The sequence below is a fragment of the Solanum verrucosum genome, unplaced genomic scaffold, assembly GCF_900185275.1.
Source record: "Solanum verrucosum unplaced genomic scaffold, falcon-dt-bn FXZP01000115.1, whole genome shotgun sequence".
Lineage (NCBI taxonomy): Eukaryota > Viridiplantae > Streptophyta > Magnoliopsida > Solanales > Solanaceae > Solanum > Solanum verrucosum.
This window is the reverse complement of record NW_026020680.1, coordinates 1,543,552-1,565,538: the sequence shown is the minus strand read 5'-3', so window position 1 is coordinate 1,565,538 and position 21,987 is coordinate 1,543,552. Positions and strand designations below refer to the sequence as shown.

Here is a 21,987-nt window from a genome sequence, read left to right as displayed (position 1 = left end):
TATCAAACCCTTTTCCCTTGAATCAAAGACATGATGATGTTCAACTCACTTCATTGACCACTAAGTCACACCTGCTTCTTTTTTTCTGTTCTGCTAGCATAACATCATCTCTTGCACACTTGAAAGATTTTTCTATGGTTTCGACTTCAGTTTCTCACAGTAAAACAGTTTTATACTGATAAAACTCAACAAGTATATGGAAAGGATAATTTACTTGGCCAAAGGTAGAGATGATACAAGAACAGGAAAACCTGACATAGCTTTTTCATTACAAGACTTGTAAAACATGCTCAAATTTGTTGGGGTATCCCAGTTAACCAAGCAGCATGCACCTTTGATTCGATTTCAGGAATCTCTCAGCTACACAAGATTTCAAACATACAACTTCTGGAGGTTTGTTCAGATCCAAGAAGACTACCTTAAATGACAGCATCGTTAGCCACATCCCATTCACACGACTAAGAAAAGCCAAATACTCTACATACATAGGATAATCTATTCTGCAAACTAGGATCTGATGTTAGTGCAATTACAGATGATTGGCTTTTAAATCATTCACCCTTCTTCTTGGGGTTCTTCCTCTTCCTGTAGAAGATTTTCTCTGTTGTCATGGGCCCAAAAACCACGCACATCTATAAGCATGCTTGCAACAGTGCCACCTTGTTTGCATGAAAGCAAATCAGCCAGTGATATCCTCAAAGAGTCAGACGGCTTCACCATATCCCATATTTCATCCCTTACATCCTCGATGCATAGTTCATAGTTCCCTCCTTCAATCCATTTTTGATGGACATCTCTGTTTTTAAAATAAAGGACATTTCATATCAGAAACGAATCACTATAGTGGAATGCTCAGCGATAAAAGAATAAATCTGACTTTGGATATTAATACTAATCCCTATCTGAGATGATGTATAATGTTTAATGGACTGGTAAAATGTGAACCTAAATCATTTTTGGTGTTTGGTTGGACATAAGTTGTTGCAATAAGGCGGGGAATGTTTCCATTTTACCAAAATGTATTCTTCAGTTCTGAACAACCAAATACAAAAATATATCATTAAAAGGAAAACATGTTGCATCCTACCAATAGGCCTTAATCTAGACACTGGAAGAAATTCTGGAGCAAATTATGGTGACCAACACCTAGATGGTCAACTCAAAACCCTCAACCTTTCATGAACTTTTGTTCTCTTTTCCACATTCTATTTGGCGTACAAGGGAGAGATAAATGGTACAGTTAGTGTATAGAATCAAATAGTGCAATTAAGCCTATTGAATGTATGGTAATTCAATAAACTGATGTATCTGGTTATTTGAGACTTGCAGCACTATCTCACGAACCACAAGCAGGAAACCCCAGAAACTCTTTCTAGGAAGTCTGAATCAGGATACATCTCAACTTCTGTGTGATCCCTTCTTTCACTTCCATATTTCAAGTTTTCTTTTGTCAATATGGAATACAAATACAAAACAGCAATGCACCACTAAATAGACAGGTGGGGAAAATTTCCTCAAAGCAAGAAAATACAACTTCGTGTTCCTTTTACCTGAATAGTGTGTGAATATCCGCTGTAGTTAGGAAACCCCTTCCTTGGAGATCAAGACACCTAAACAAATAAGTTAGACCCTCCGGGGCATCCTTGTTTTCCAGGGCTAGAACGAAGTCAAGAAAACTTTCAAAATCCATTTCACGGGCATTGCCACCTCCAATTTTTCCACGTCGAACATGCTCATCAAAAACTAATAAGAACAAACCAAAAGAAGTTCACAACAAACATATGGATTCAATTCTTGTAATATATAAAAGTAATAGGAGGTTCAAACATAAAAACACCAGAGGACTTCTGACTGTACAGATGAGCAATGCAAATTGGAATGAGATAACAGTAAGGAGCAAACATTATGAGAGAAGTAATGTTACTAACAGCAAGGCCAAGAGCTTTCTCTGGTAGTCCACTGCATCATGTTACTAACAGCAAGGCAAGGTTGAAAAGTAACATGATGTGGCTGAAGTTCATTTAGAATGATCACATTATTTCCTCGAGAGGAAGGCAAGATAATTTTAGGTGCATTCAAATGGAACACTTCAGGACAATCTATCTTAAAAAGTGCCAGAATCATTTAATATTCAGAAGATGAGTGGTGGTGCAGGTCTGTTTTGTCTAGAGTCTAGGCTGTAGATATTGTAAACATGACCTATAGAGGGATAGATTGCCGCAGTAAAGTGGGCAACTATATTGATGATGAAGGTAATGTTGGTAGTGTTTAGATTACATATGATCTCTTTTTTAAAAAGATAGAACACTTCCAAATGTTATTTTTAATCCTTATAATGAGGCAATCGCAGAACTTCGATGATGGCAGCAAAACAAGATCTACCAGTAGTGCCCATGGGGTATATGAGAACACCATCAATTTGTTGACCAGTGCTAATACTGTCTCTTAATATTGAGAATATTTTGGAGAAATGTACTCAATATCCAGCAAAAAGACCCTTGACGATGGTGCCAGATTGGAGTGCCATGACGGTAGCAACTGGCAAGGAACTCCCTTGGTGAGATAGATCATCCATTCAGGAACCTTTGCCCACTTCCCCATGATGGTGATGCCAGATTGGACTACCATGTAATGCTGGCAAAATGGATAAAATATCCAAGTATCCCTCTGTCCCATCCAATTAAATGTGGGTTGGACAATTTATTTATTTGATTTATTTTATATCGGATCAAATATGAGTAAGCCCATAATATCCGCTTTAAAAATGGGATAAACCATGAGTCAAAAATGGATAATAACCTATCAGAACACTTCAAGTCTCCTTAGAAATCCTTGTCGCAAGATGCCCAAAGTAACAGAAAATTGGCAGAAGTTCTTCAATGTCTGAAGTCCTTGTTTCGTTCAATGAGTTCATTCCCATTTTCCATGTTTCTATGCAGTTACATCATATATCTTCTTCTTCTTTTTTAAACTGAAGTTACATCATACATGTTTTCTTCATATTGATTGTCTTCACTCTATTTTTCATTCAAATTATCTACAAAGACATTTAGATCCCTTTATATGACATAGACAACCAATTTTCTATTCAAAGGAAGATGATAAATTAAGTTGCGAACAACTGCTAATTTCTACAGAATATTACTCTCAACCTCCTCTAATAGTTACTTCTATATTATTTCACAGATCACAATAAATAAGAAACAAAACATGTTTAGAAATGAGATTAATTTGGCAGTTTCAATTTACGGCTAGTTTCCTATTTGTCAGCTTCTTTTTTTCTGTGTAAGAGTTTATTGGGTAGCACACCATATTGTTCCAGTTTCATGTTTGGTTATTTTATCAGCTCTATTTTAGTTTATCTCAAATTGGAGACAATCAAGCTCTCTTTACTTTAGGAGTCCCGTTTGGATAGGCATATTTTAAGTGCTTTTAAGCCAAAATACCTTTTAAGTACTTTTGGAGTGTTTGGATAAATTTAACAAGTGCTTGGCTAAAATGATAAAAATAAGTCAAAAGCCATAAGCTAGAAATTCTAACTTATGACTTTTGGTTTATAAGTCAAAAACCAAAAGCCAATCCAAATAGGCTCTAACTACTGAAATTTTACATTCAGTATTATCTACAGAAGATCAGTATTTGGTTGAATCATTCAATTGATGGTGCTATAATGTCTGTAGTTGGATAAGTACGTGTGGAAGGGAGATCTATATGAACAAAGCAAGAAAGAAAACAATGGTGAAGATACAACAACATATAATGGGAGGCTAGGAGCTCCCCGAATAACCACAATATGTAAAAAGACGTGGATAATATGGACCATATTTAATATGGACGGGTCGGATATTTTATTCATTTTTATTTAACCAGTTTCAATCCGCCCAATTAGATCTGACCGCTCATTTGCCAGCACTATTACCGTCGATAAGAAATTGGTAAGGAAATCCCTTAATGAGACAGCTCACCATCCTGGAACCAATGCCCACCAGTGAGGACTGAGGCCCCAGTATCAAAAGAAGTGACGTGGCTAAATCCCTACCTAGTTTAGACTGGAGAGCAATTATAAAGCAAATTCCTAAGTTCAGTGTCAGATAGGTGAATAGACACACTGTCTATCTTGGACAGCAAAGTTTCAATGTGAACTGCAGAAGTGACTACTATAGGACAGCTTCGAGCAATAATTGCAGAAACGAAAGAAATGATGAGGAAAAGAGATCACAGCTGCAGTGGACCACACATCTGAAACATCCCATAGATCCTCAAGAAAGATACATTAAATGGTACATAAGCAGACTCTCAGTTTTACCTCTTTCAATGAAGATATCTGTTAGTGTACCATCCGCATATTCCCTTAGCTCCTGCTTGCTCAATGTTCCATTCATATCTTTATCAAGAGCAAGAAACATGTCTGCATAATTCATATAAGCATATTGATCGTAAATCAAGGACGGAAGAAGAGGACCAGTACCCAGAAAAATAAAAAAATAAAACCAAGAAAACAGCAGAGAGAGAGAGAGAAAGTGGAGGAAAAGGAGAATAAGAAGAAAAAGAAGGGAAAGGAGGAAACTGTAGAGAAAAGCGAGGGGTAACAAGAAAGACGTGTGAGCGTAACCACAATAGAAATTGGGATATTGTGCTTTCCACAACAAGCACATAACCAAATTAGTGGACATATAACTACCTACTGTCTCTGCTGTATGCCGTTTGTATTAGAATTTTACTAGCTCATGTATGACAGCTACAACCAATCTTGTAATGTATGACCAAGTATTGAGAAAATTGGAAGCACTAGACTGGCAACCTTTGTTTCCTATCACTGAAGTACATAAGAAAACATATTTTTTGTAGCCAGGATAACCACTTATACACCTTACAATTCTGTACTTACTAGACATACTATGTGGAACTATACTCATTCAAAGGGGAAACAATGTAACAGAGCTGGTAAACTAGCAGATAAAATGGTCTGGGAATCGGGAAACCTTGAAACTAAAACAAAATAATACTGCAACCAAGGCTTACGGTACAACTGGTAAGAGTACCAATAGGTGTGGGTTTGATTCTCGCTATCCCCTTCCCCTCCCCGTTCCCAAATCCCCAAGCTAATAACACACTGCAAGCTCAATTCCCAATGATTGAGCGGAAACTCAAAGACAGCTCCAACAAAAGCTGGGTAGAAGGAAAGCAGTAAACAAAGCATGACATGGATCTGCTTCTAAGTTAAGATATTCAAAGCACTGACCACAAATCCGCTGTGCAGAAGTCAAGGAAAACCAGTTTTCTGCTTGCTCAGTGTCAGTAACTTCTTCCTCAGTTTCCTAGTAGAACAAAAAATATGAACATGTCAACCTCAAAGTAAAAGGAAACTAATGCAGCGGCAGATTCTTAGTTATAAAATAAATATGGAAACTATAATAGTATAGATATATGCTTCTCCAATCGAATCTAATGAATGTTTTCTGGGTGATAGTTTGTAAAAGTTGGTTACCACTATGCATATAACTTTGATAAGATTATGCAAAATAATAACCTAGGATCATTTCTTTTATGTGTTTCAAAGTTCTGGGAACAGCTGAATAACCAGATTTTACTTGTCAGCCCACAACAAATAACTTTGATAAGATTATGCAAAAAAATAACCTGGGATCATTTCTTTTATGTGTTTCAAAGTTCTGGGAACAGCTGAATAACCAGATTTTACTTGTCAACCCACAATTTTAAAGCAATAATATTTAGCAAAATACTAGGGTTACAAAAGATATCGGAAGTTGATAAAACTACTTTGAGATATAAAAGTTCCTTCAAGTATTTCACCTAGTCCCAAAATATAGCTAAAATAATGATAATCTGACAATAGCTCCTGGAAAAACATTTCTGAACTTCAATTGGATTGTTTAGGCAGAGAATAAGCAATTTGACAGGTCTGAATCTCCCATTCTGTCAGCTTTAAGTCCATCCTTTTACATTCTAATTCTGAAGGTCCACGAATTCAAATTACGTTATCACATTATTGCATTCCTCCAGTGAGTCAAATTACTCAACTGAAGCTAAAAACATGGCATCTGGAATACTAAAGCCTTCTTCATCCCCACCCCCTCAAATTCCCCTATTAGGTGCCTTCTAACAGAAAAGGAAACTGCAGAAAATGAGGGAAGAAAGTTTGATTATAAGTAATCCACACCTTAACTTTTGCTGAAGGAGGTGCTACATGTAAGAAGTTAAATCAAGGATCATTTAAATGAAGGGCTATGAGCATTTCCTTTAGGATTGAGAATAAGGCGGCAATAAATAAAGGCGCAACTAAAACTGTCGCACAAAAAAATGACAGGTAAATTGTCATACACTTGAGAGGACTTGTGCAATATTTATCTATAGCTCTTAAAGCAAGCTTAATTCCATAACGTAGCAGTAGACAACAACAAGAAGTTACCTGGTGAAGTTCCATCAACTCTTGGAGACAGTTGCTAAGTAATATCTTTTTTATGCATGCCTTACCTGTTGGGGTCAACATTGCACTTTTCAAGCTAAATTCAGGTAATAACTGTATAAAAAGAGTTCGTCTAGCAGCCCAACATAAAGGCAACGAACATCTAATGGGTTGGGGAAGTAAAGCAAGAACATATGTTATTAGAAAAATATCAATTTGCTGGATTACAAAACAGCAGGAGTACCACATACGACAGCTGGCAACACAAACCTCGTCTATGGGGATCACAAAAGAAGAAAAATTTGTGTGCAGCTATACGGCAATACATTTGGACAAAAGCTGCTGGCATGTCACGAAGCTGTGCAAGGTTAGGAATCAGGCCCCGTATATAGGCTTCCATTTCCTGTTTGACCCCCAAAAAAGTGCATATGTCAATTCAATTAGTCTAAGTGAGCTGATTATACAAAGATAATAACTGTACAAGGCAAAAAAAGTAATTAAGTGTAAAACTTTGGAGTTGAGAATAGTGAAGAACCATACATGGGGTTGAAGGAAACCATCAGAGTCTTCATCAAGCTCACTCATGTCAATTCGGGCTTGAGTAAGTGAAACCTAAAAAGCAGAGAAATCATATTACATAGGCAAAAAATCTCACACAGAAAGCTTAATACTTTCTCCTAATTTATTTTTAGCTGAGATAAACTCTCCATTTAGAGTAAGCCAAGAAGATGCATCAATTCTTCCAGAGAACGAGGATTACTAATCATCAAGCTCCAAAATAAAACAAGTACCAAATGACCAACTTTCTCAAAATTGAAATAATGGAAGGAACAACAGAACTTTTGGCCATCAACATCACAGTGACCATTACATCTAGCAAGATAAACCTTCATTAGAAAATCATGGCCAAGTAGATTGCCTGCAGGAAGCTTTCAGAATCTCTCTTTTAACTACGAAAACTTCCAGTAATTTACGCATCACAAAATTCTAACAGAAACAGAACGCCATACTATTGGATGAGCTTTTTGTTGCCTGCAGGAAGCTTTCAGAATCTCTCTTTTAACTACGAAAACTTCCAATAATTTACGCATCACAAAATTCTTAACAGAAATAGAACGCCATATTATTGGATGAGCTTTTTGTTCAAACAGAAGTTCCTGTTCAAAATAAGTCTAAGTAGAAATACAGTAAGATCTGCAAATAACTTATTAACTCAATTATAGAATTCGAGGAAGGCTAATTCATGGTGCCTCCAGTTTTTTTTCCCAAATAAAATAGAATTCATTTATGCAGTTCAGAGGGGTGCAATCCTGTAAGGAAAAATTCATGATCTCTTCTCAAGAGCTGAATCATATTTAAATTTTCCCTTCCTTTAGTTCCTTCACATTTTCTTTAGGAAGATCCATGACAAAGACAATGAATGCACACGATGTGATTTGATCATTCCAACAAGTTCATGTCAGGAACAGGGAAGGAAATCTGAATGCATCAAACACTGTTGAGGGAAGAAAAATAGAACTAAAAGGACTTTGCAGGTAAGGGTTGATTATACTCACTGTACGCATCACATAAAGGTAAAATGGCAGGATGGCAATCCTCCCTGATTCATCCTTCTCAAACTTCATGAAATTTGAAGGACTGAAAAAGCGGCGACATTTAGGCCCTATTTGTTCTGTACAGACAGAGGCAATGTGGCAAAAGTCTTCATAATTCATCTAAACAACACAATGAATAACTTCCTCAGCATTTCATGCTTACAAGTGTAACAAGAAACCAAAGAATTGTTACATGTAATAATGATATAACAACAATAATAAATCAAGAAACTATTTGTCTGCTTTTCTCAGGTGGCACAAAACAATGTATATGGTTAATTGCTCAAATACACAAATAACAAAGGAAGTGCAACCGACATAAATGAGAAGCAATTGAAGAAGTTGAAGATATAGTCGAGCAATTAGATATCTTTAAAAGAACATCAACAAGGAGCAAATTAAACAAACATCTAAAGAATGAGGAATGCACCCATAAGCACTTAATACCTGTTTCATCCACATTTTCAGGTAACTATTAGCTGATCCCAAAGTAGATGGGATGTAGGATTCAAGCGACTGGAGTGATTAGGTATGTCATCCATTCGGCCGAAAAACAAAATGATGACTCTAAAATTGCCCATTCTACCACTTGCCGAATTATAGGCTCAAACTCTATGTTTACCAAACAAAATCTGCTGACAGTACTCTGAATAATGCACCTATGTGCCCGTGTAGGTGCCTTTTGGCAACCCCAGTTTAGACATTTGCAAATAAAGGAGACTGTATGGAGAACCTGAATATGCTGCAATTTTTATCAACACATTACTCCATTATGAACCTAAGATTAACACAAGGAAACTATGATTGAGGCTAACCAAATTCATTAAAACTATGGCAGTTTACCAATCACTTGTACAAAAAGAAAGGAAAGGGAAGACAACACATAGCTGGAGCGAGTGCAAAATATCTCTGTCCTTATGTATGCAAGTGTTAGTGTGTGTGCACACACAAGACAAGAGAGGAGAGCCTCCCAAAGAGTATCTCACTTGAAGCTGGCTATTGAAATTGAAACTGCAGGAAAATAAAGTAAGGTCTAACCTTTTCTGCACCAGTTGCATCATCTATCACACAGTTCTCTCTTAAGCAGACCCACATAGCATCCAAATCATCAGCATTCAGCAAAAGGTCAGATTGTTTCTGAACAAATAAAAGTAGTTGATTAACCTGGTCTTTTTTCACAAAAATGAGCTATAACAATAGCAACAATCCCAGTGACATTGTTTTCGAAAAATAGGTAAAAATACTGATCATCAATAATTCAATATCAACATGAGGGCCATCAACCAGAACCCCCTGGAAATGATGGAGAGAAGCTCCTTGGCCATGAGCACTGGAAGACTGGACCTCAATGCTCAAGGCTTTTCAACTAGTAACCATATGCAAACCAGGAAAAGGGTATTAATACCTTTAAAAATCGGTATTTTGCCAGCCTCTGAACCCTATGACTGATAGATCCCTCTTCAGGCTTCTATAAGAAAGAAAAAATGATAGAAGTAGTAAGGATGAGAATAGGAATGAGGTAGGAACAACATAACTTACACAATCTTATAAGAATGAAGTGTGATACCTTCTTATAAAAGCTGGGAATTGTGCCAGCTTCAGCACTCTTTTGTTGCTTCTCCTTAAAAATATCTAGCAATATTCTTTTTGTTTCAAGCTCTGCATGAAAACAAGGACATAGTCAAACGACGCAGACTGCACATAGATTCATTATTTACAAATGCATCAACAGACTTGCATATAAATAGAACTTCTAAACCAAACCAAACCAAAACATAAAAAAGAAAGTTTTGACTCAGAAAACGTTTGAATAGCTCATCTAAGCTAATGCAAGAGGGGGAACTAAAGAAACAAATTAGCTTAGAAAACCCAGCTATGCAAATGGAAAACCAAAATATCAATTTGAAACCATTGGACAAAGGAGTGCAGAACAGTCTCCCAGTTGAATTCTAGATTGACTTATTGATCAATAGGAAGCAAGTAAAATATAAAACAGTGTTCTTTGCCACAAACAGCACGAAATGCATGATAATATGGAAGAAGCTCATCCACAGTTGTATACACCAACAATAAGACACATCTTGATCCCAAACTATTTAAGCTGTACAAATTCTCTACACCCAACTTTATCCCATTTCTTCAGCTCTTTATAGGCTAATTTCAACAAAAATAAAGGAAAAAAAATTGGAAAACAGATAACAAGTTCTGGTACACCACACGAATCTATGCAAACGGAGACTACTTAAAAGAGTAAATTCCGTCAGGAAATATACTGACCCATTAGGGCTTCAGACCCGAGACCCGCACCGGATCCGATGTATCTTCGGAGGTTTCGAACCCAAAGCATTGAGGATGGCGGGGGAATCTTTCGTTGCGCCGGAGCGTCAGTACCTTCTCCATCGCTTGAGCCACTGTACATTGCTTGAGCTGCTTATTCTTGAGAACCCACCAAATTCCCAAAAGAAAACGAAAAAAAGATGATCTTTAACTGGAGAAATTTCTGAAATGAGGTTTGATTTGGATGAGTTTCAAGCCCTAGAAATGTACATCACAACAGTAAACAAACCAGAACCCTTCTAGATTCGTTGCTCTGTGGAGCTCGATCCGTTGAGTCCACAGGGAGCGTGGCTATGCAGAAGAACACAAGTCGGAGGAGAACAAACGGAAAACTATAGAGTGGTATGTTTGGATATTCAGAAAAAATAATCCTCTTGTATTTTTGTTCTCAACTAGTAATTTTTATTTGTATTTGTGTTGTTTTGTCATGAAAATTCTGTTTATTAAGGATACAACTTTGGTGAAAATTACTTATATACACATATTTACTTATCTTAATATCATTTATTTTTATCTTTTTTAAAAAAAAAAATCCCTTAATTCCCCCAATTCATAAAATCTTCCCGGTACATAAATATTTCACTCATATTTTCAGCCTACACCCACGTTTCCCACTCCCCATTTCACTCCTCCATTTTATCCCTGAATTTTCTCCTCTTCTTTAGCAGTTACAAATTTCAAATTCATTTTGATTTTCAGAAGGTGTCTCTTTCAAGTTTATCAATTAATCTATTTTTGAATTTCAAATCTTTTCTATTTCCAATTAATGATTTCAAATTATTCAAGAGGTAGATTTCTTTCCATCACTTCAATTTTTTATTTCTTTTATTATTATTTTTTTATTTTTTCATCTTAAAAAATAAAAATAAAATTACCTCCGTCCCCTACCCTCATTGAAATCTTATTGAACCTTTGCAATTTTAGTTAATCATATTGTCGTTGAAAATTTTTCTTGAAAAATTATTTTTCTTTTAATGTTTCTACTATTGAAAAACGTCCAAAAAAAAAGATGAAAAAAGTTGGATCTGTCATAGCACGGCCATCACTATCAAAGATACAAATTTTTAATGTATCTCGTTTATTTTGAGTCTTAAATTAGTCTTTGTTAGTGTTATCATTGATCTGATACATCACTGCTACAATAACATTTGTTTTATGCAATGTATATTGTTCATATTTAAGGTATTGATACATAACCCTAATGTTGTTGAATCTTTGATTAGTGTTTATCATGTTCAATAGAAATGTACTTGATACATAAACTTTGTGTTATTTATCACACACACAAAAAAGAAGCTATTTTGAAACAATTACATGTATAATGTATTTTTATTATTTTAAAATATAGTATTTCTCAAACAAAATAAGATACATAAATAATAATGTATCATACACTAATTTTTTAGTTATGATACGTAAATTCAAATTTATACTAAATGTATCTGATACATAACAATTATCAAACAATAATGTATCGATTTCAAACTTAAAATCTTATGGGCATCACTTTCTTAATTAATGTATCTAGTAGAAGTACAACACTTATCAATTTAAAATAAAAGGATCTTTATGATCCCAAACAAAATAAGATCCATAAATAATAATGTATCATGCACTAATTTTTTAGTGATGATACGTAAATTTGAATTTATACTAAATATATCTGATACATAACAATTACCAAATAATAATGTATCGATCTCAAACCTAAAATCCTATGGGCAACACTTTCTTATTTAATGCATCTAGTAGAAATACAACACTTATCAATTTAAATTGAAAGGATCTTCATGATGTATCTTCTCAAAATTTTTGATAATTTTGAATCAAAATTGAAAGAATCTTCAATGAACTAGGAGAATAATTTTGAAACTCAAAATTTTCAACAATTTTGAATCAAAACGGAAAGGATCTTCAATGAACTGAAGAAGAATTTTGAATCTCAAATTTTTCGACAATCTTGAATCAAAATCGAAAGGATATTCGATTAACTTGAAGATTCACAAAACAAATCGTTTGTCCAACAACAATTTCATCACTTTTGTATCCTTCATAACTCAACTCGCTTATCCAAAATTTCGACAAAAGTTTTTATGAAACAGAGAGAACGATGAACAAGAAGAAGAAATTTAATTTTTGAATTTTTTGGTTTGTTACACTATAGGATTTAATTTTTGACAATAATTTGGAATGGAATAACCTAATATATGGGATCTTAATTTGATTTTCAGCTTTTTTTTCCCTTAATTAGTGCAACAAATGGATACTATGATATCTTAATTTGATTTTTCAGCTTTTTTTCCCTTAATAAGTGCAACAGATTGATACATAATGTATCAACAATAATGTATCCGGATCCTTAATTATGTGTGCGACGTCGTCCTTATGGACGTATTACATATCCTACTCGTACTACCAAGGTCTTCTGAGTAGAGTTCTACCTGCGTAGAGAGAACACCGCCTTATTTTTAACGGGAAACGCGGTTATTGCCATCAGAAGACTTTGGTTGGCTAAGGAGAAAGGGTGTTTGTTGGCATACCATTTCTGGACGTGGGAAAGAGTCCATAGAATGCTATGCCTTTATAGCAACAAAGCCAACTAGCAGAGCCGATTCGGGGATCAGTGGGATGCCGTAGCTTTAAGAGATAGAGGCGGAGGTGCCTAAAAAATATGGGATTTATGTAATTACAAAAATAATGGGGATAAAAGGCAATTTAGATTTTACACTATGGTATTTATGTAAGTTATACTAAAACTTTACTATATTAAAATAATATATAGTACATATTATATTTGAAGTTCTATTTATGTGATTACTGAGGTTAAAAGTTTAAACTTATACACTTTTAATGTTATTTTCGTAAATCATACATATATTTGTTTAGATTTTGTAAATCGTGTTTAAATATTGGATCACTTTTACAATTTCTTTTAGTGGACTAATATGTGGCATTCAATGTGTGAGAAAATGTCATAAATAGTCTCTTAATTATAGGAGTAGGTCTAAAATGGTACCTTAACAATAGTTTTTTTATCAAATTTAGTCATTTAACTATTCAAAAAATTATCAATTTTGGTTCCTTAACTATACACTTATCGATGAATAAAGAATTGATTTACAGGAAGCTCTCTATAAATTTGAGAAAAAATGTGTTGTTGTTGTGTTGAGTGTTGGTTAGTGGAAAGTGTTGTTGTGTTGGGTCTGATTAGACTAGGAAAAGAAATGTTGTGTAATTTTCTTTCTACTTTCTAGTCATATGGTGACAGGTGATTGAAAATTTGGAAAAGAAATGTTTTTGCCTTTATGTTTGGTGTTTTCAGCTTTCTGCAATGTACATAAAGTTAATGAGTTTAATTACATTGTATTCAATTCTTCATGTGATTTTTTCTTAAAAAAAGTTGTGTGATATGTTAATGGTTAACCCGATAACAGAATCGATAAGAGTCAATAACCAATTAACTGATAACTTAATGGTTATTTGATGGTTTAGCACGTCTACAAATCGATAACCAACAAGCAAAACCGATAATGTTCAAAACCGAATCGAATCGACCGATATGCAGCCCTAATTGACAATCATTTTTTAAAAAAATTCAACCTTCATAACATCCAATTTACCTTTAGGTCTTTTATGATTGTTATCGCTCTTGACAAAAAATATTGTTTGTTTTACCATTTTCAATATCTACATGAAGTGACCTATATTTAGCATAGAAATTCGACCATCATATTTACATAATAATTTATAAAAAAAAAACATACTTGTCATGACCCAAACTACAGGGTCGTGTGAGCATCTACTTCAACACCTAGATAGGAGAATCCCTACGTCAAATTTATAAATATGCAATGGGAAAGTGAACAATTAGAAATTAATCACCCTATTAAAATATAGGCATTCTCTTAACTAAAATTTTAAACACAATTCTTTGTAAAGAAATACACTAAAAACCTCCCAAGAAACTAGTATAAATAGGTACAAGATCTTCTAAGAGTACAATTTTATAAAATAAACAAGACACAACTCCTATCATAAGGAAAGATGAGTAGAAACTGTCGGAGATCATCATCGTCTTCACCGCCGAAACATTACTAGACTCTGCAACCAAATTATGTCAAGTGACATAGCAAGAGTAGTATTAGTGCAAACAACACATACTGGTAGACACCATCAGTCGACCTGAATCAACCACATAACATCATGCAAATAATCAAGGAAACATGAAACTTAAAGATATAATTAGAACCTCGATCTACTTAGTCCCAACTTTTACTATCGGTAGTATTACCTTGAAACTTATACACTCTATCCCATGTCATCCCACCTTCTTCCGCCACTAACTCCACCATCTAGGCCATTCCATCCTTATATTTGATCATAACCTAATTTGAACCACTCATCTAGCAACACCGGAATCCCTTTACTATTTCCATTCATGAATTCAAGTTCATTACCAACTTTGTTAACCGGTCTAATACTCTCCCTTAAGATCTCATGACAACACCCTGATCCTTGGCTAATTTAGTAAACCACATGCAAGACTTTTACTAAACCATCTTGACTCAAATCGCCTTTATCAAATATGTCCCAAACAACCTAGACTGACAAATACAGTGCAAACTAGTGAACGTAAAACTCCAGTCAACATCCTAACTTAACAACCACCCGAGAAATGTCCAAACTATAACAATCACTCATACCTGATTCTTCACACCTTTCAAGCAACCCAGACTACCATGGATCACTAAGACACCATCTATCGTATTTAACATATAACCCCAATCTACACAAGAACCATTCCAATATTTAAATATAATTTTGTCCACTCATGGACCAACATGTAACAATCACATTACAAAGAAGTAAATCAGATTTACTTATGGAACCCACACACAAACAATCACATGTACCACGTGTGGTACCCGAGCCAATCGTTTAGTAATTTGTACCGTCGTAGTATCTGAGTCAACTATATAGATATCATTTACCAAGCGTGGTACCCTAGCTAATCGAATATGTATCATGTATCTGACGTGGTACCCGAGCCAACCAAAAGTTATCATGTAACCCAAGGCAACCAAAATATATTCTCTATTAGGTGTGATACCCGAGCCAATCGATAGTCATACAATCACAATCACAATGAAATACAAACACGCTTGTAAATAGAAGTAAACAACATATCCATTGCATGAGAAATGTCAATAAGTTATCATTTCACATTGAACCTTTATATTTTTCCCCCAACATGCATTGTGCGAGTTTTACTGTAGAAACAGTTAACATGTACACATTAGATAACTTAAAAAGCAATAGCCATCACTTACACCAAATGACTTTTCCCAGACAATTTTTCATCTTGGAACCTGATTACTCATATATTAACACCCCTATGATAACACCCAAGAACAACCACAAGGTCAACATCAACAATCAAATACTTTACTATCCTAAACAACCATAAACACACGATCATTCACCCAAACTCCGTGCCTGAAGGCCTATATATGCAATCTCTCGATAATTTACAATATATTATATAATTAAAGACAAATCTAACTTCTAAGTTTAGCCTATCCTATCGGGACACCAAAGCAACTGCTGAAAAATCTAAACATGAACTTTTGGCTCCATTGTGAAGCTTTAACTTGTTCTTAGTCTAAAATAATAACATCGGTACAAAATAAATCACAATTAACCTAAATATTTTCGGATTATAGTTTAATCTTAAATCCTCGACCAACCTCATGATTTTCCCACCCAATCTAGGGCTTTCACACCATTAATTCACCTAGAACTACCAATCTCATGGTTACACTAGTGAATTATGGTAAATAAATCAAGAACAACATCTTTACAACAACCCAAGGTCTTACACCCCAAAAATTTTATCAATCCGGATTTTTCCCACCTTAGGATGAACTCAAACTCTCCCCTAACACTACAAATATCGCCTCTAAGGCCTAGGAATCAAAGTACCAATTTAGGGGAGCCATAAGCCATTTACTTACCTTTGCGAATGATTCAAATGGAAAACTGATGAAATTCGTCCCGTGTCACCGTTACTCTTCCCCAAAATGCACTTGCAAAATAATGGGCGGTTTTGAATTTTTCTACAATAACTGTGACTAACCACACTAGTGGCCCACAACGAAAATTAATTTGGTTGTCGTAGCGGCATGCCTCTGCCGTGCGGTTTGCACGGGATGGAAAAATTGCCTATTTCGCAATATAGATATGAACCTTGACGTTCCAAACCAACTCCTTCGTACCAAGTTTGATATCGAGATTTCTATTCACCCAAAATCACTTACGAAAACTCATACGGACTCCTTAACGTCTTAGCTAAAAGGAAAATCAATTTTGCTTAGGCATTTTATATAATTTTTTCCGCATATTGCCCTAGACTTTCCCTAGCTTAAATTTTGTCCAGTCTAACCTAACATGAAATTTCTAAACTTCCCAATCCAGAAGTTTTCTGACCCACATTGTTTTACAATAAACTTTCCCTTAACGACCGAAAGGGTCATTACAATACCAAAGCATTGATGATATGTCGCCTCTCTTGGTATAAAATAGAAATTTCAAAAAAGTTGTCAAGATGGATGAGGTCAAGCTCCAGTCTCCGATGAAGAAACATTTGTTGGAGATCATCCACTTAATTTGGAGTATGAGATTACAAACCTTAGAGGAGTTTTAAGATAAAGGCACAGGGAGCCTCAACGGCCTCATTATTGAGTTTAGGGATCTGACGAAAGCTACTTGGGACAACTTACCTTGGGTGCACTGCTTAAAAAAAACACCTTTAAGAGTAATTATTAGTAACAATAAGAAAGTATTCACTAATAAATTCTTAAAGCTAAAGCATTAGCCAATAAAGAATATCCTTTTGCTGGCCATAAAATAATTTGCCACTAAAAATTACTAATTGAGACCATTTTTAAAATTATTTTGTCTCTCCCTCCCAAAAAAAATTCCATGACAAGTAATAATTTCCTCCAATTATTTAAAAGAAAATAAGATAAAACCTATTCTCGTAGTGAATGTAATGACCTTCCAGGTCATTTCCTTCATTTTTCAGTATTTTCAACATTTGTATAGTTGTCCTAAATCATTTATGACTTGTTGGTACTGATATTTTTATCACCTGGTTGTTCGTTTGATTTTTATGCAAGTTTTTCTAATTTGAAGCTTTTGAAGTTTGAACGGTTGACTTCAATCAAAACATCAGGTAAATTCGATTAAACAGGATAGTAACACTCCTCCCTCCCTTAAATGTCAACAAATCAAAAGGTTGTTGATTCAAGGGATTAATAATAATCATATATATATATATGAAAGAGAACTCTAGGCTCGCCTACGTGGCGCCACCACAAATAAGGAATCCTTTTTAATTTATTTATTTTCAGAATTAGTCTTCTCTTTCATGAAAAGTTGTGACTTTTATGAAGAGTTGTGACTTTTATTAAGAGTTGCGACTTTTATGAAAGGTTCTGACTTTTCCAAAGAGTTGTGACCTTTCCGATAAGGAACAATAATCATTTGTTCACAGTACCCTTTGTTGTCTATAAATAGAGGGATTTCCTCTCATTTTAAAACAACGAAAATTTTGAACTCCTTCTTCTTCTTTTGCACAATTAAATATTCGTTTATTGTGCTCCTGTTGAGTGGCTCACTGAAACCATTGTTTTTGTATCAATACATTGGTGAATAGAATCGTTCTATCCTGAGAGGATTTATTCCTTTAAACCTCGAGCACTAGAGGGGAATAATTTCCTTAAGAGGACAATGTGCATTCAGTGGGATCGATTTTTTCCTTTCTATTTCATTCTATTGTTCGGTATGTTTTTAACAGTAATTACTCTATGCTTAAGTTATTAATTGTTGGTTTTGAGTACATGTTTGAAACTTTGTTGTTTATGTTTATGCTTTTGATCATTATGTTGAAGTAAATATATGTTAATCAAGAGTTTGATGTAATCATTAGATTAATGGTGTCATGTAGATTCAAATTCTTAAACTTGTGAAATAAATGACTTTAATCTTTATAGAGTTTTCAGTGGCTAAAAGATTCATGAGATGTTCAAGAAGGGACTTTTGAGTGTTCCGAAGTTATGGTGGTTCCACATTACCTTGGGGTTTTAGTTATTCAACTTTCTATGTTATCGAAGTATTCAATCGATTAGTGACATCGAAAAAAAGCATGAATATAGTGGGATGGTAATTATTGTACTCAACATTTTCAAATTTCGGATTGGAATGAATTACCCCTCAAAGTAGGATGAATCCATATTAATCAATTCTTGAAGAAATAATTATCTCCATATAAACATTAGATTAAAAGACAAAAAAAAAAAAACTAAAGTTTTAACCATATTGGTCGAAACATAAACAACAAAATATGTCTTTTGGCTATCAAAGTAGTGCCATCATGTAATCCAAATTATTTGTGTGACATACGTTATTCATTGAATTCAAGACATATGTTTTTAAATTTTAATTAACTTATCAAGTACACAACTAATTACATATGATGTATAACATTTGGATTATGTATGTAGAGGCTTTGAATAGGAGAAAAACTCTTGCAGTTGATGAATAAAATGTTTGTACACTTTTTGAAAATACAAATATAGACAATGAAACAATTACATATCTTTTCTAAAGATTTTGGTGATGAATAACTAGAGTAAAATGCAGAATTAATAACAAAATGCATAAATACTTAGAATCAAATCTTTTTGGTTTTAAGATTAAAAAAATATTTCATTTCATCTCTGGATAAAATATTCTTGACAATTTATCATAGGGTTTTACCCACTCAAAAACACTTATATTATCAGATGTTCAGAAGTAGATTATTAACGTAGTTCACCACATAATTTACCTAGTCATCTTATTAAATAAAAAATTTAAGATGCATCAAATTTCAAGATATATAATCTTACTCATGTTATGTCAGAAAGTACTTTTTACATTATCTCTGAAAAGCAAGTTGCACATTCTTTCTTAAATCACCAATGTGTCAATTGTAGAAATTACTTGTGAAAGTTGAGGACATGAGTAGACACTAGACACCAATATTTCATTTAAAATCCAACGGGTCCCTGAATTTTTATTGCACATTTTGCAAATGACATAAATTTCTTAGACCTTGAGTTTAACAAGATTACCTGAGATAGTTCTTGAAAATAATGCGCAAAAAGTAACATAACGAAATAGTCGAGAACTGCTAAAACTGTTGTATATATAAGTCACATTCCCTCTCTAAGATGAACAAACGTCACATAATCATTGACGATAGAAAAGCATACTCGTTATGGGTCAGGGGGTCCCAAAATGCCAAGGAATGTACATCAACTTTTAGTAAGTGATACTGTTTTCCTCATATGGCTTCTAACGCTTGCCCAACTTTGCCTTTACGATCACACATCATCACACAAGGAGTGATATCCTTATAGTTGACAACTTCAATTCAGTATTTGAGCACAAAAGAAAAAGGTAGTCACTTGCATTCGTAAAAGCAACTATCTACTTGGTTGATATATCAGAAGATGGAGGCGCCTTACTGGTGGCAGCAGATGAGGAACTTACTGACTCTTCAGCTTCAACAAGTTTCCGGAGTCTTTCTTGAAGGACTCGAACTCGATTCTCAGTTCTACGGAGCTTTCTCCATCTATAAGTAAACCAAAGCCCAAGTCCTCCATACACAACTATATAAGAACCCCAAACATAGGGGTAAGTTTCTGCATTCTCTTTGATCTTCTGGTACTGTTCTTGTATCTTGTCTGCCCAATTAGTATATGGGTAGCTTCCCAACTGCTTTTCTGCTTCAGCTGATTGTGGACTACTTTCACTTTTTTCCTGAGAAGTCATCACTGGTCCCTTGATTTATCAAGAGAAAACCACCTCGTAGCGTTTGTTGCTTGGCTGCAGGAAAAAGGAGCAATACTTGGTTACTTGGAGGAAGAACATTATCCAATACTACAAATGCTTGAGATTATATTGTCTAGACCCTCCATGAGAGGCACACAATACAACAACAACAACAACATACCCAGTGAAATTTCACTAAGTGGGGACTGGGGAGGGTAGAGTGTACGCACACCTTACCACTATCTCGTGGAAGTAGTTAAGAAAGACTCTTAGCTCAAGTGCATCAAAACCAAGTAATGATAGAAGAAAACATACCCATTAATACAGGGTGCTTGGAAAGAACTATATAATGCAAAATACCAACTGATATGGTCACTAGTTGTGTGATTGAAAATTAAATACAGGGCTCAAGTTTATATTGTAAACCAAGATATCAAACTCAAACCAACTAGCAGAAAAGTTCCAAAAGTTAAAAGTGGTTACAGATTACTAACTTCAGAAAAGGATCACGTAAACTCTTTACAATGCTCCCATGGAGAGCTAGAAGAGCAATATTGACTTCTACAGAACACCAAAGAAATCCATGTGTAGACTTTCTCAACCCAACAAATTTCAATTAGAAGGGAAAACAAAGACACAAAACAACATCTATTTAGCTTCAAAATGTGAGTACGCAATTCTGGATCAGTTTGGTGCTCCGAGACAATTAAACTAAAAATCCCAACAAAGCTAACCTTTTTTTTAAAAATCATGATAACAACTTAGAACAGGAGAGAAATGGACCATTAAAGGATCATTCCCCAACAGAGCCTTATCTAAATTACATATCCCATTATCGAATTCTCCCATCTAAGCAAAAATGATTTGACACATCTCTTTCCGATAGTTCAACAAAATGAACTTTGACTAACATTTTTGAAATTTAATCACTTTTCATTTTGATATGATAAAATTGTGGCTTATATCACTTCCCGTATAATCTGAATTTTAAGTATCAAGAAATTCCACTCTAATTAGCTTCAATTACTGGTTAAAATGTCTATGTATATGTAAAAAAACACCAAATAGATCGGTAAGAGGGCATTAGCTCCATCAAATTGGAACTTCGATTCGTCAAATACCACCTTAACTCTAGCTCTAGCTACTAAACAGTAAAAGCAACACGATGTGAATCTACAAAACTGCGTACCTTTAGCTGGAGTTATTTCTCTGCATAGAAATGGTGATATTTCATGTAGAATTCCTCTTTCTAGCACAGATGCAAATCAGAAAGAAGTTAACCGCAGAGAGAAAATCGTCTTAAGGTGAACAAGGGTTTATGGAAGGGAGAAGAATTGAAGCTACCATCTTTCAACTATTTTGCCTTTTAACCCTCCAAAGTATTGGATTGGTAAACTTTGGTGCCATTTTTTTTCTTTGGTAAATTGCTTTTTATAAAAATACTACTCTCCTTATTTCATATTAACTGAATCTGTAAATTAATACTACACACTTTGAAAAAAATATTCAAAGACATAATATTTTTCATTAATACCCTTTATGAAATCATACATATTCAAATAAATAAATTTTTAGTAATTTAGATATACATTCATATTGAAACATCTTAATTAATCTTGATAAAAACAAATAAGGTCTCAGAGTAAATATAATTTTCGTTTTTAATATTAAAAAGTAAAGTGAAGTTGCAAATAAAAGAAGTAAAAAGGAAGTGAATAATCAAAAAGGTCAGTTATGTAATTCCAACCT

The 21,987-nt window shown here is 34.4% G+C and overlaps 2 protein-coding genes and 1 non-coding gene across 3 annotated transcripts; all 3 read right to left on the bottom strand.

Annotated features, from left to right (window-relative positions):
• Positions 1-231: 231 nt before the first annotated feature.
• On the bottom strand, positions 232-10,743 carry LOC125812158 (probable serine/threonine-protein phosphatase 2A regulatory subunit B'' subunit TON2). The gene is made up of 12 exons (XM_049491647.1): positions 10,300-10,743; positions 9,590-9,681; positions 9,428-9,490; positions 9,061-9,159; positions 7,984-8,142; positions 6,968-7,039; positions 6,698-6,830; positions 6,431-6,495; positions 5,243-5,318; positions 4,307-4,408; positions 1,551-1,743; positions 232-796 (listed from the first exon to the last, which is right to left on the bottom strand). The coding sequence occupies exons 1-12, from the start codon at positions 10,439-10,441 to the stop codon at positions 556-558; spliced, it is 1,437 nt and encodes a 478-aa protein (XP_049347604.1). The 5' UTR covers positions 10,442-10,743; the 3' UTR covers positions 232-555.
• Positions 1,301-1,418, bottom strand: LOC125812338 (small nucleolar RNA snoR104). Its single transcript, XR_007441991.1, has one exon. It is a non-coding gene; the product is annotated as a small nucleolar RNA snoR104 (small nucleolar RNA).
• An 8,841-nt stretch (positions 10,744-19,584) lies between the features above and the next one.
• On the bottom strand, positions 19,585-21,574 carry LOC125812295 (uncharacterized). The gene is made up of 2 exons (XM_049491805.1): positions 21,428-21,574; positions 19,585-20,292 (listed from the first exon to the last, which is right to left on the bottom strand). Exon 2 carries the CDS (start codon positions 20,236-20,238, stop codon positions 19,894-19,896), a length of 345 nt encoding a protein of 114 aa, XP_049347762.1. The 5' UTR covers positions 20,239-20,292; positions 21,428-21,574; the 3' UTR covers positions 19,585-19,893.
• Between the last annotated feature and the right edge of the window lie 413 nt (positions 21,575-21,987).